Source organism: Phyllostomus hastatus, unplaced genomic scaffold (genome assembly GCF_019186645.2).
Source record: "Phyllostomus hastatus isolate PE091 unplaced genomic scaffold, TTU_PhHast_1.1 phas_scaffold_46, whole genome shotgun sequence".
Taxonomy (NCBI): Eukaryota; Metazoa; Chordata; class Mammalia; order Chiroptera; family Phyllostomidae; genus Phyllostomus; species Phyllostomus hastatus.
The window spans coordinates 16,155,783-16,169,775 of NW_025334032.1; the positions used below are offsets into that span (position 1 = coordinate 16,155,783).

Consider the following 13,993-nt stretch of genomic DNA (forward strand, 5'->3'; position numbering starts at 1 on the left):
AACTTGAAATTTCACCACCCTTCTGACATAAGGAAGCCTTTTCAGTCCTCCCCGATACATCAGAAGACAATGATCACTACCATCTAATGGCTGAGTCAGCACCATTAGCACCCCCAGTGCAGATTTAGAAACGTGAGTTTGCCCAGAAACCATGAAACAAGTTCATTTATAATAATTCCCATTTAAGTGAAAAATAACACTTCCCATTTAAGAGATAATTACTCATTTCTTTGTTTTTTGCATGCCCGTTTGTGAAGTGAATGTTCGAAGTCTGGAAATACACATACCGGGGAGCCTTTGGGGCCGGGCAGACCTGGATGGCCATCTCTGCCAGGTGTCCCTGCTCTGCCTGGCATACCAGGTTGTCCTGGAAAACCTGGGTCTCCTTTGTCACCTTTAAGCTGAGCGTCGAAGTAAATCTCACCAGGCTCTCCCTTGGCTCCTGGCTGGCCCATCAGCCCTGGTGTCCCTGGAGAACCCTACAAGAACAAGACTTCATGATACCACTGAAGATGTTCATCCGCAGAGCAAACCAGCATGACTGATCACACAGTCGGCGATGAGATCGATAATACACCCCCTTGAAAAAGGAGGGTGTGTTTAGCTCTCCTCATTCATTTTCTCAGAGCCATGTGATGAGGCCTGGTCTGACCTCGCTTTTTGTAAAAACACATTAAAAACATTATCTTTTTAGTTATTCTACACAGAGATTGGACTAGAACAGGGGGAATAATGGTGTGGCGCTGAGTACCCAGCTTGCAGAATGATTCTTACGTAACTCTGGTCCCTTGCAACTGTTAAACATCCACAAGAACATTTTAGCAACTGTTGGAAGGCACTGAATGTGTACCTTCCTGGGCCCAGAAACCAGAGAAACAGCTTCAAGGTGCAGAGGGTGACATCAACGAGGGCAGGGAAGAGCCATGTTCTCTCTGAGGATAGTCATGACTGAAATTGCACAGGCTTCCTCTTATGCTTACACTCCAAATTCCGGAAGCGATAAAGATTTCCAGGGCAGCAGAGACGGGAAACTCAGGGAAGTGAGCACCGGGCCAACTCTAAAATTACTTTGAGCAGTCAGCAAAATAGAGCTGACTTTCCCAAGACACCAATACTAGAACATTTTTCACTCCCTGGGAAGTTAAATCCTCAAGGAATGCCCACCCCCATAGAAGGTTTTGCCTTCAGCCACTCTGAGAATTGGGGTTCACAAGGAAAATGGCTAAGGTTTCAAATCATTGTCTCCCTTACTTGTTCTCTTAGGCCTGACAGAGAAATCTCTTCAGCCTCCCTGCTAACCTGGCAGAATTTACACTCTTGCACAATTTATTTAATTTGAAATCTTTTTTGTCAACTCCCTCTCCAACGGTTCTTGGATATATGTGAATCACACACATACGCACACCTCAGTGTGGACGTGTAACATGTACTTCTCAAAGGAAAGAGCTGGAAGACAAGAAACATACCAAAATGCATACAATCTTTAGATTTAAGAAATGGCTATTATTTATTACGTGCCTACTATGTGTCCCAATCATTTGTATACCATCTCTGATTCTTATCCCAACTCTGAAGGGAAAATATTAAAAGTACTGTTTAGAGATAAGGAAACAAATACTTAAAGATGTTCAGTGATATATCCAAGATAACACAGTCAGAAAGTGCTAATTTCTGATTGCAAAGCCTGTACTTTAGCCCCACACCACATGAGTACTGAAGAATTAGCCGTAATCTCATAAAGCTGCCTATTACACAAATGTGGAGGCGAGGCTTGCAGAGGCCTGCTCAAGCCAAACAAGTGGTCAGTTTGGGACCAACCTAAATGGGGCTGAATTATTTTCCTGCCCATATTGCTTCCTAAGGGCTGAAACTGCCAGCTAAGGAATGGGAGCAGCTGCTCTTTCTATACCAAACACGGCATACTTACACCATCTCAGATGCACAACCAACACCATCTAGCATGCATTCAGAAGCCTGGAGAGACAGTAACACGTCTGCACTGTCCAATACTATTTAAAAATTCAAATTAAATAACATTAAAACTTCAGCTACTTAGTTACACTAGCCACACTTCGCCGACTCAGTAGCCACCACTGACCAGTGGTTACCAAATTGGACAGTCCAGACAGAGAATACTTGTATCATGGCAGAAAGTTCTCCTGGACAGATGCAGCTGGCTGGAGCTGGCCCCTCACAACAGAGGACTTCATTTAGATCTACTTGAGAAAGGTAGGAAACGCCCAACCTATTTGTTCTTGACCCAAGAATGGCAATATGTTATCTCTACCAGCCACCTGCCAGAAGGTGTCACAGAAGTAAAAGCAAAATTCACTATTTAATTGAAAGGTATTGTGGTATTCTGTAGCTTTTTCCCTTGGGTTAATATTAGCTCCAATGCATCTTTAAATCTCAGCTAAAATTAGACTCCTCAATGAAGCCTTTCCTGATAGGTACTGGCTGCTTTCTCCCACATTTCCATGGTGTAGCATATAATTCTCATTATAAAAATGGCTTTGTTTATCAGGAACTTCCATTGCACATCTGACTTTATACCAGTCTTTCAGGGCTTTGCAGGCAGGACCAAGGCTTTCTATCTTTGTGTCCTTAATGTCTGCAACTAGGGAGATACTGGGGGAGCATATGTTGAGCTGGCAATATTCACCAACAAAAAATAAATACCAATGCAAGAGATTATTACCAATGTATATATTTTTTCAACTGGGAGGCATCATTATGTTATTTTATGGTGATTACTCACAGACTGGAAGTATAAAGTTTTCTAACACTGTGAGCACAGGGTGAGAAAATATAATCTTTTATTTTAATAACAATGACCTTGTCAACTAGCATTCAAAGGAGAAATCTAGATTTATTTTTTGAAAAGGGACATTTATGACCTTGTGGTATCTCATGGAGTTACTCTGCCACAGAACTTCTTAATCCAAAACAATTCAAAGGTCTTTTGACCTGCATCCCCTAAGATAAATACGGAGGAATCAAACACTGCCTTGAAAATTTAGCACTGACTACGCAAATCAGAGGAGATCCGACAAGCGTATGGTCTGATTCTAAAAGGGCTGCCACTGTGGGAAAAGCCGGGAGGAGTTCATTTCAATTATCTCAACAACCACGGAACCCGCCCTCGCACCTTGGGCTTCAACATCGGTCGGGAACCAAACTCTTGTGATCTGTCCTTCTTTCCAAAAATCACACACTTGGCTTTCAAGAGAACATGTCCCAGAACTGCTACCTCAATCAAATGAAAAATCAGAGCACTTCACTTTTTCATTTTACACTACTTTCCACCATGCACCACAGGTTCCTGGATACCTCTTTACCCTGCAGCTAAACTCAGAATAAGAGAACCACACTTCTGAGCTGGTCAAACCATGTAGCTATGATACAGCTTCAAATAAACGGAAAATTACTATCTTCTCAATTAAGTTATTTACCTATAAAACAATTTTTAGACATATTTCCATCTAGAGAAAGCAGCTCTTGATGGAAATTAAAATGTTTGTTGTATGTTTTCTTTACTTTCTTCTTTATCACGACTTCTACTCAACCATCCTTCTCTCTCATCTCCTTCCTCTTTGACCATTTTTATTGGATTTGAAGCTAGAGAAATGGGTGCCTGGACTGGGTTTCAGGCACAGTGGCAGCAGGAAGTTTCAGAAAGGCCAAGTAGATAAAGGCTCTGTCCAGAGGTTAAAAGCATCCTTTCTGGCCTCCTTCAAAGTTCTTCCGTCTTTGATCACCACCACAGTCAGGGCTTCCCAGCTATGTGAACTTCTAATCCATTTAGAAATATTTTAAACAATTGCAACTTCTAACTTATCTCCCCAGGCCCAGGGAAGTTCTGGAAAGCAGGATTTCAGGATGTAACTTCAAAAGGAGAAGATCAATGCTGAATTCCAGCTGTTTCATTCCCATTTCAACTCGTTTTTGCCCTGACCCGCCTTTATAGAAGCATCCAATGATATTTTTTAAAAATATAAATGTTAAAAAGAGATACAACAAAAAAGAATAATGCTAAAGATCTAAGGTTCCATTTCTGACAAAAGAAGAAAAGGACAGAGGGATTGAAAGTAATTGTAGAAACCGGCTAATGCTTACAGAACTTGCAAGAACCAAGAAAATACGACAACAGTGTTCTAAAGTTTAAAAGCTTTAGATATTGAGCTGATTATATGAAATAAAATAATGTCCCTCAATATTTAAGGTTATTACTATTCTATTCAGGGGCTTCTTTCACAATGAAGTAGAAAAGTTAGCTGAAGTAGAAAAGTTACCTTCTTAGCTGGTATTTTGATTAACTGAAAGGTTTCATGTCCGGATGATCGAGATATTTCATTTACAGATATGAAAAAGCATCTTTACAATAAAGGTTGCTGACAGGTAGGTGAAGAAGAAATAAAATATTTCAAATTCCTAGGAAGAAACAGGTCCGTATTCCTCCCTCTCCCCCTAGGAACAGCTGGTGCTGAACTTATCCATGAACGGAAGCCTTTAGGTCATCTGCTATAATAAGCAATAACAGTGCAGAAGGACAATTCAACTCAACAGTGTAGCTGCTAAGAAAAGACTCTTGGTGACACCATTTGTTTCAAGAAACCCTGAGACCCAGAGACCCTGTGGGGTGACACACCAGCATTTGGCTGCACCTGGACACAAGTAAGTGGCAACTGAATTCTGACCAGGTGAGAGGAAAGGCAGTTAAGATGCAGGTGCTGGATTCCAGCAGTCCTGCTCATTCTCAGGTGAACGCGTGAGGGGGGACACAGGGAGTAATTCTAGTCTGCTGGACAAAGAGATACTTTTACCAGCTCCCAAATAAGGCAGAAACTGTATGGAATATGCAAAAACATACACCTTTGTGAGTTTGCTTGGTGGCAACTTCTAATAAGAAATGAACCCAGAGAGGCTTACTTACAGGCAATCCTTCTAGACCGTCCCTGCCAGGTAAACCTTTTTCACCCTTGGCCCCTGGCTGTCCTGGGAAACCTTTCAGAAGAGACAGAGGAAAAATTACAGCATGTTATTATGAGACACTTTCTAATAATTCAAAGGCTTTTTAATTTTTTCAAGATTCAAAAATACAAAAATAAAAGTTCAAAGCACAAAATGGATGATGTTTGAAGAATCTCAAGAAAGTAATCATGGCCCTGGCTGGCGTAGCTCAGTGGATTGAGCGTGAGCTGCAAACCAAAGTGTCCCAGGTTCGATTCCCAGCCAGGGTACATGCCTGGGTTGCAGGCCATAACCCCCAGCAACTGCACATTGAAGTTTCTCTGTCTCTCTCTCTCTATCTCCCTTCCCTCTCTAAAAATAAGTAAATAAATAAATAAAAATAAAAATAAAAATAAAAAAAAGAAAGTAATCATGAAAATGCTCCAGATGGGCTCAGAGAGGACAGAGTGACCCCAAATGTATGCAAGTCACACTGAGGTGGGATGGTTACGCGTCCCCCACCTCTCCCCAGACCACTTCAAGTAAAAACACCCAGTTAACTTTGTTTGAGATGATGAAATTCGCAGAGGTGAGTGAACCATATGTTGCTATCCCTTTTTAAGGATATCCATTTTTAGGACATTTTAATGATACTGAATATTGAATTTATAGGTCATCTTCATAACTTTAAACCAAGTGGACAAATCCTGAAAGTATGGCATAACATTCTCGTTATTATGCTATAGTTTTGAATGCAGAAAATTAGGTCTCACAGAGTAAGATACTTTCACGGTGAAGGTTCAAACCTATTGAAGCAAATTCAGACATGGTCCCTTTCACAGTTAGGGTCTTACCTATTTCTCCTGGGGGTCCCTGGGGCCCAGGGGGTCCACGAATTCCTTCTGTGTCACAGATGAGGCAACTGTCTCCTTTTTGACCTAAGAAAAAGGAAACACACAGGTATTTACATAACACATGAACAGAAGTCTCTACAGTGTAGTAACAGACTAGAAAGGTCAAAGGAGATTGTCATTTTAATAGAGATGAATTCAAATGTGTTGTTTTTTTTAAGATTTTATTTTTAGGGGGAGGGAAGGAGAAAGAAAGGGATAGAAATATCAATGTGAGAGAGAAACATTGATGTGAGAGCAAAACATCAATCAGATTCCTCTTGTGCTTGCCCCAACCAGGGACCGAATCTGCAACCCAGGCGTGTGCCCTGATCGGGAATCACACTAGCGACCTTCCGCTTTGCAGGACGATGCTCAAACAACTGAGCCACAGCAGTCAGGGCCAAATGTGTGTTTTCTCAGCTACCTAACCGCTGCTCCAGACACCTCTAACTGTTAATCTGCAGTGTGTCTCTGTCACTGGCACACTTTCTGGGTAACCACTGATGCACTTTTAATGAATTACAAAAATGTGATCCAGAACTCAATTTTGCCTTTCGGCCTGAAAAGTTTTGATGGCTATAATTTTCTCACTCTAAAATTTCCCATCATTTTTTAGTTTTGTTAGCAAACTGTACATGCATATCATTCCTGGACTTAAACCCATGTAACAAGTTGAGAATAAGAAGCCACAAAAGCAAGAACAAGTACCTGACCTGACACTGAAATGGAAAAGTAGAGGGACCGCAGCACAGAAAAATGGAAGGAAATGCCTTCTTTGGAAATTTTAATATCTTGTGTCTTGACTTTCAAACTAAGCTAAAAGACCTTGGGGTGCCTTAGATATATACCTGTGTCCTAAACCTTAAAGTGTCTGGTTTCAAGGCACAAATCGGGTTTAACGTAGAGCAGAATGCACTACATTCTAAGGTGGAGAAGCCCCTGCTTGAAAGTCATAGACGCTGGTCCACATCACCATTGTGCCCTGGCCCTGACCCTAACGGATGCTCCCAGTCCCAGGCACAGCTGTCGCACACTCTTCTCCAGCAGGCCCATGTCAGGAGCAGAGAAAGGACCAATGCTGACAGCCTCACGTCGCTGAACTCAGAGCAAGGTACCCTGCTCCGTTTTGTGTTCTTCACAGGGGCAGAGCAGCAGCCCATCAGTAGGACAGACACAAAAGTGCGAGTCTGTTCACAGCCGAGCTATGTTCTGGGTGTCCTGGAATTCCGTGCGTGTCTGCTAGTGAGTCCAGAAGTGGGCAGGGAGAGCTACTGACACCACAGTCTGGGCAGGCTGACGGTTCTCTGGCAGGAGTATGAAGACACAGGAAGAAAGAGGCTTCTTTTAGGATTCAGGAGATAGATAAACAAAATCTCAGTACAAAAAAACCTTATGACCATTGCCTCTGTCATAAAATGTCACACTCCATCTCAGAAAGTATTAAATATCTGGTAACTAGAAAGATTCATTCACTGAAATGACACTTGTTGGTGGCACCCTCTCCCTGCCTCAAGGACTTCTAAGATTACTTCCATCGAAGGTTCTGTAACTTGTGTGGCTGTCAAAATTCTAAGATTTAGCTGAAACCATTCTCCACGAAGCATTTGTATGTTAGATTTTTGAAGAGCAAAAATTCTTGGCAATCTAAAAACAAAATGGTATACAATCAGGTAGGTTTGGGGGGGGGGCAGCTTCCTATTTGTTCTACCCACTGGGTACTAAAAGACAAAAGACTAGACTATGCCTTGTTTATTACAGTCTAAGATAGGGCTGCAGTGATCATCCACTGTTTCCAAGATTGTGAAGAGATTTGAGGTGTCCTGTGTTGATGTCGTAGCAAACGCTTGAAAAGAATAAAGATAAAATTAAGGGTGGAGTCAGCTGATCCATTAGCAGGTTTGCTCACACTGATTATGGGTACATGGCCTGGAGGGGTGGTGAGCATTCTATGCACTTGTGATTTGGCTTGAAAGAAAGATGTACCTTCTTTGAGAAGGGAACTCTCAAACTTTGAACTGAAAAATCAAGGTAAGGTATCAATCTGAAAGTTTATCCTGCTAGCCATGGAGAGGGTAAAGGGCAGTAACTGACATCAGGGCAGTATCTTCTTATTGCCTCCCAGGTGACAGCTGTCTCTCAAAATCCCAACAATAACACAATACCAGCAGAGTTGTATGGAGGCACACCCTAGAGTGGACTTAGAGGGGAGTCCCAAATAAAGGGAGAACACACACTGTCCACCCAAAGACAGTAAGTACACATATATTACATTTAAAAAAATTAATCTCTTACCTTTCTCTCCAACTTCGCCTGCCAATCCTGGATGCCCTGGAATTCCAGGAGGACCCCGATCACCTACGGGTCCGGGCTGGCATTCCACAATTCCATCTGAAATGGATTTTGAAAGTTATTGGATCATTCCCATCAAACTGAAGGAAGGTATTTCCACCCTCTCTAATTCAATCTCTGTTATAAAACCAAACTATTTTTAGATTATTTGGTATTAGAAATCCAGTTTTAGTTTGCTTATAAACATGACCAGCGCACACAGCATTCATCCCTCTACTCACCATCACAAACCATCACTTCTGAGATTTCTATTTCACAATTCTAAAACTTATTTCATTAGCCCTGTCCTGTACTTTGTTTCATTTTTATTTTGCAACACACACACCATCATCCTTATTTTATAGATTACAAAACTGAGGCTCAAAAAAGTTAAGTGGTTTCTCCATCATCATATATCTATGGAGTCAAAACAAAGACTTGAACCAGTTTACTTATTTTTTCTAAGCAAATTCACAGCAAAGTAATTATTACTGTAGAGATGCAGATTGTCTGTGGGGAAATGCCTCTAAGTGATTGTTCCTATTCAAATCTGAGCATCATTTCTGTGAAACAGCATGAAAATGAACTGTAGTGAGGCTAACACGATCTGTTGTGGGTTCAGATGCACACCGTGATCACTGAAATTTCCTTCTTCAGTATCTTTGAAGACAAGCAACGGAGTAACTTAACCCACAGCTTAGACCAGGGCATTGCATCCTGACTGTAGTCCAAACACTCATGAACTAGAGTTCCGGCCTCCCTCCATCCTACTCCCCTCTACCCTGACTTCTCATCAGAATAGAAAAAGGACCAGGAGAGAGGGCCCAGCAGTCACCCGCTTTCAGTGGCAGCTCTCCCAAACAAGAAGACCTAAAAAAAGGACCAAACCTCCCTATTTTATGACTTTGTTTAGAGCTCAGAGGAGAAAGTTAGTTTCAAATGTCTAAGAATGAAAGTCCAGGAAGAAAGCATTCTGGGGCTTTTATTGATTTTTTTAAATTCTCATCCAAGGATAGGTTTGTTGATTTGAGAGAGAGAGGCAGGCAGAGCAAATCAGATATTGATGTGAGAGAGAAACATCGACTGACTGCCTTCCGTACCCACCATGACTTGGTAGTGAACTCATAACCTAGGTATGCACCCTGACTGGGAATGGGGAACCCTCAAGTGTTTGGTGTATGGGATGGCACTCCAACCAACTAAGCCACTGGCCCAGGCTAGGGCTTTGTTGTTTGGTTGCTTCTATTTTCCTGGGAGCTTCTCTAGGTAAAACTTAGGTATAAGGAGGCCTTAGAGGACAATAACTCTGTCTGAGGTCCACTGGCTCCTGCTGGCTCCTTTCCCACCTGGCTCATAGACCCATCCATCGGTCTTGGGAAAAGTGGAGTCCATTTTTACGCTTGCAAGAGCAGTCCCTAAATGCCTTGACCACTGAGAACTGGCATTCCCAGACCTACAAGACTAGGGCATACGAACTCCCTGATTCTGGATACACAGCCTCATGAATGTTAACTGACATAAAATCATTTTTCCCCCCAGGACACACGTCCTAACAGCCTCATCTCAACCAGAATCCCTTAACATCCCTGCTAAGAAAGCAACTTTCTACCCTCAGCAAAACCAATTTAAAACAATTTTAAGTCAAAGCAAGGATGTAATGTTATTTCTGAGGAGTTCTAAAATGCAAGTTCAGATCTGACATTGACACGGCCTGCTCAGTGAAGGTATCGGCAGGCACGGTGACTTAGGGCTGACTGCCACCACATGGGACGAGACCACACAGACAGAATTAGGGAGCAGAAATCTCTACATTGCGTGGCTAATGAGCACTTGACAGGTCCCAAGGTGGCAATTAGTTTTAAGATGTAGCCTCTTTAACATACACTGCAAATGTGAATAAAATCTCGTTTATAAATTATCTATAAATGTTCTATGACTGTGAATCACTTAATTTACATAGACAAAAAAGGGCAAACCAGAAAATTAGCAGGCTAGATATTATAGTGTGTTCAGCCAGTACATGCCACTCAATTAACATAGTAGAAATTTCATACCTTTATATGAAATTGGTTTATATTTCAGTGCTGGCACAATTACAAAAAAAAAAGAAAAAGAAAAAAAAGGTCCCAGATTTCCCCATGGCCCCCTTAACCCCTTCGCATCCTTCACCAATCACTGTTTAAAATTACAACTCTATGACCCACCAACCCACCCACCCCTAGAACTCTGTATCATCTTTCTTTGCTTATTTTTATGCTGCATTTATCACCTCCTACATACCACAAAATTTACTTATTTGGTTTATATCCCCCCATAGAATGCATGCACCAGGAGGGCAGAGTGGTTTTGAAGGATTTGTCACTGGTCCTGCCTGGCCTTTCATGGACCCTCTAATGCTTGTTGAGTGAATAAGTGAGCCAAAGGCCCTTGTGATGCTCAAAACTTTCTCTCAGACACACAGAGCAAAAGTGACTCTGGATTGAGTGCCTGTAGGACTTTAATATTTCACCTTCATTCTCCACGTTTCACTAACCCACAAGAGAAGGGGAGGACGTCTCCCTAAGTCACAGATGATCCTTTCTGTCCTCCTATTAGCAACATGTCAAAGGAAATTCATGCTGAGCATCTGCAGTGAGGCTTCAAATCTGGAACCAACTGTTCTATCTGGTCCATAGGTGGCCTGCATATGGAGCCTCACCTATGAGAACACCCTTTCACAAAGACACGTTTGAACTCCAGCAAATAAACGACCTCGAATTTAAGGTATATGAACCTATCTTCCACCAACCGCCCCCCAGGGGATGAGCAGGACCTTCTTGAAAATTTGAAATCATTCCCATTGGCACTATTAACTTAAATCCCCTGACATTTTCTTATATTTTGCATTGATATTACTTTGGGATCATAGGACCCCCTTAACTGAGTCTAGAGTTCAACATTCTGTGCTTAGCTTTGATGAAGGGTGGTTGTAAGAAAAACCCATCCGAAGTACCTTGCAAATTTGAAGTCCTTTATTATGTTACCACATAGACTACTCGGACTGTAGCCACACAACCCCTTCTTTGTGTGCACGTGCGTGTGTGTGTGTGTGTGTCTCAGTATGAGTTTGTGACTCTAGATAAGCTAGAATACATTCCATTTTCAGTAGGAACTGTATAACTCAACTGGTTTGCTTTTCAGCTTTAGATACCAAGAGACTCAGAGCTGGTTAACATATTTCTTACTCCTTTAAACCAGTTTTATGATTTATTTTTATTATTCCTTTCTGTAGCATGGCTAATTTTGCAAAGATACCTAAGTGAGATTAAATAATTAATCAATCACTGGATACAGCAGCCTTTGTACGGAGAACTCTGGAGTTCCCTCAAAGACCTGGGCTAGCTCTGCCCTGGTGCCCTGTCTTTGATGGGACACCACGTGAAATGGCCCCAGACGGAACTTACTTGTATGGCCTGGCTGTCCAGGAGGTCCGGGGGGCCCAGGAAGGCCTGGGCGTCCATCTCTTCCACTTGGTCCTGGCAGAGACACCCCTGGAAGTCCTTGGTCACCTTTTTCTCCTCTTTCACCAGGGTAGCCAGGGACACCAGGCTGCCCAGGTATTGAGATGCCTGAAACCAGAACAAAATTTCATCTAAATAATCACAAGTTTAATGTCAACAGCGCAAACTAATTTTCTTAAGTCTGTTCAAGGTGAAATGACTAATGACCATCACTAAAAGGGGACTGCTTAGACAAGCAACAAATCAAGTGGGTAGGCGTCTTACCATATAATGCTAACAAATGCTTCTACACAGTAACTTAAAGGAAAAGATCAGAGCTAGGGAGAGTACATGTGACTTGATGAGAGAGAGAAAAAATCCCACCAATTAAATCCATGTTTATACCCACATGCTAACATATGCCTTACAAAATAAACACTTCTCCTATGAATACATGTTGCTTTCATAACTATTATAGAAAAATGTTTAGCAAAACTGTTAGCCCTTTTATGCAAATATACGATGTACTTAATAAATATGTTCAGAATATAAGCTGCAGAGAAGTACAGGTATTCTTTAAAAATCAGTTAAAGATGCTCACCTGGGGGGCCTGGCTGGCCTTGTAATCCTGGGTAACCTGAAAAAGGGAAAAAGAGTTGGACAAATTGAAACCGGTCCACTTGTGATTATGGTTTATATTTCTGTGCCCATCAGTACCCACTGTCAAGCAGAACAAGGAAGACTGAACATGTGGAAATACAATGCCCCCAAAGCTACAGAGAGGCCAGGGGAAGGACCCTGGATAGACAGTGTGACAATGAAACACAAGCCAACTGACACTTGGTCACCACACGGTCCTGCAAAGCATGCAGATGTTTTCAAGATGCGAATGAGTTCATGTCACAACAGAAGAAAGAGAAAGAAAGAAGGAGAGAAAGCAGGCAGAGGGAAGGAGGAAAGAGAGAAGGAGGGAAAGAAAAAGGAAAGGAACTTGCCTTTGGGGCCTGGATCTCCTTTCGACCCTGGAGCCCCTGGGTACCCCCGTTCGCCTTTTTCTCCAAAGGGTCCTGGACCGACAACCTGCGACACAGAACACAACGTCATCGCCAGGTGTGGGAGTGGCTGGTGCTGTACAGTACAGCAGGAGAGATAAAGAAACTAACGCTTTCTTTTACTATTTCATGAAATGTGAAAGAAAAGAATTAGCGGTGAGGGAGGGAGAGTCAAAAACATACAACACAACTATTACATAATGCCCCCCTCGCAGAGAACTTCACCAGGAACCTCCGCTTCCTTTTGTGATGATTTGCCTGGCAGAAGCTTTACCAATGAGGTAAAGTAAGAAAAACATGAGTACTGAGGTTTAGGTTTGAAATTTCTAAATGCCCATTTAAGCCATTAAATGAATATTCTACTGTAAAGAGTTCTATCAGAACACCTTTACATTTCCTCAAGCAATATGTAACTGGACACTCAAAATTTTTATTGGAAGAGGTTTTCTGCTTTCTTTTTTTTTTTTAATTAAATGGTTCAAAGGGGGTATTTCCTTAAGGCCCTAGGGATAGGGGCAAAATAATGCACTTTGCCCTTATTAAAAAAGAGGGGACTTGTTCACTCAATTCTAAATTACTCAAATTCAAGGAAGATGACCAAGTCAAATATTGCATTATCACTCTTAAAATTCCTTTGTTGCAATTAAATTATTGGACATTATTAAAATCTGTTGATGGGATTAAGGTACAAACAGGTTATTCAAACACTGTTGCTGGAGCACAAATACAGAAAAATGGAATCGTAAGTATATATGGACATATTAAATTCATTAATAAGAAGGTTTGATAAATTGATCCAATAACCCTATTTCTGGAAATGTAGCCTAAGGAAAAATAACACCCCTCCCCATACTCTCTCACATGCTTTCAAACTCGCATACTCTCACACACTCTCACATTCACACACTCTCACTCTCACACACTCACACTCTCCCACACACAATGGCAGGTACAACCATTCATCACCACAATGCAAGAACAGCAGCAGACAAGAGAATGGTAACATTTTCATTGTTTTAGAAAAGCTTTGGGGCAAAATGGTTAAAATAATCATAGCACAACACCGACAAGATACTAAAAATAATTCCTCAAAAATATTTGATAACAGGGAGCATGTTCTTTTTTAAAAAAAAGTTATAGCCCTGGCTGGCATAGGTCAGTGGATTGAGCGCGGGCTGCGAACCAAAGTGTCGCAGGTTCGATTCCCAGTCAGGGCACATGCCTGGGTTGCAGGCAATGAGCCCCAGCAACTGCACATTGATGTTTCTCTCTCTCTTTCTCCCTCCTTTCC

At 41.8% G+C, this 13,993-nt stretch overlaps 1 protein-coding gene across 1 annotated transcript in view; it reads right to left on the bottom strand.

Annotated features, from left to right (window-relative positions):
* The window catches only part of COL4A1 (collagen type IV alpha 1 chain), a 156,116-nt gene that overhangs the window by 39,492 nt on the left and 102,631 nt on the right, over positions 1-13,993 (bottom strand). The window contains exons 19-25 of the mRNA XM_045821227.1: positions 12,646-12,730; positions 12,252-12,287; positions 11,615-11,779; positions 8,136-8,231; positions 5,805-5,888; positions 4,934-5,004; positions 288-479 (exon numbers count right to left, since the gene is read on the bottom strand). Coding sequence (XP_045677183.1) covers positions 288-479; positions 4,934-5,004; positions 5,805-5,888; positions 8,136-8,231; positions 11,615-11,779; positions 12,252-12,287; positions 12,646-12,730 — 729 coding nt within the window. The remainder of the gene's footprint in view (positions 1-287; positions 480-4,933; positions 5,005-5,804; positions 5,889-8,135; positions 8,232-11,614; positions 11,780-12,251; positions 12,288-12,645; positions 12,731-13,993) is intronic.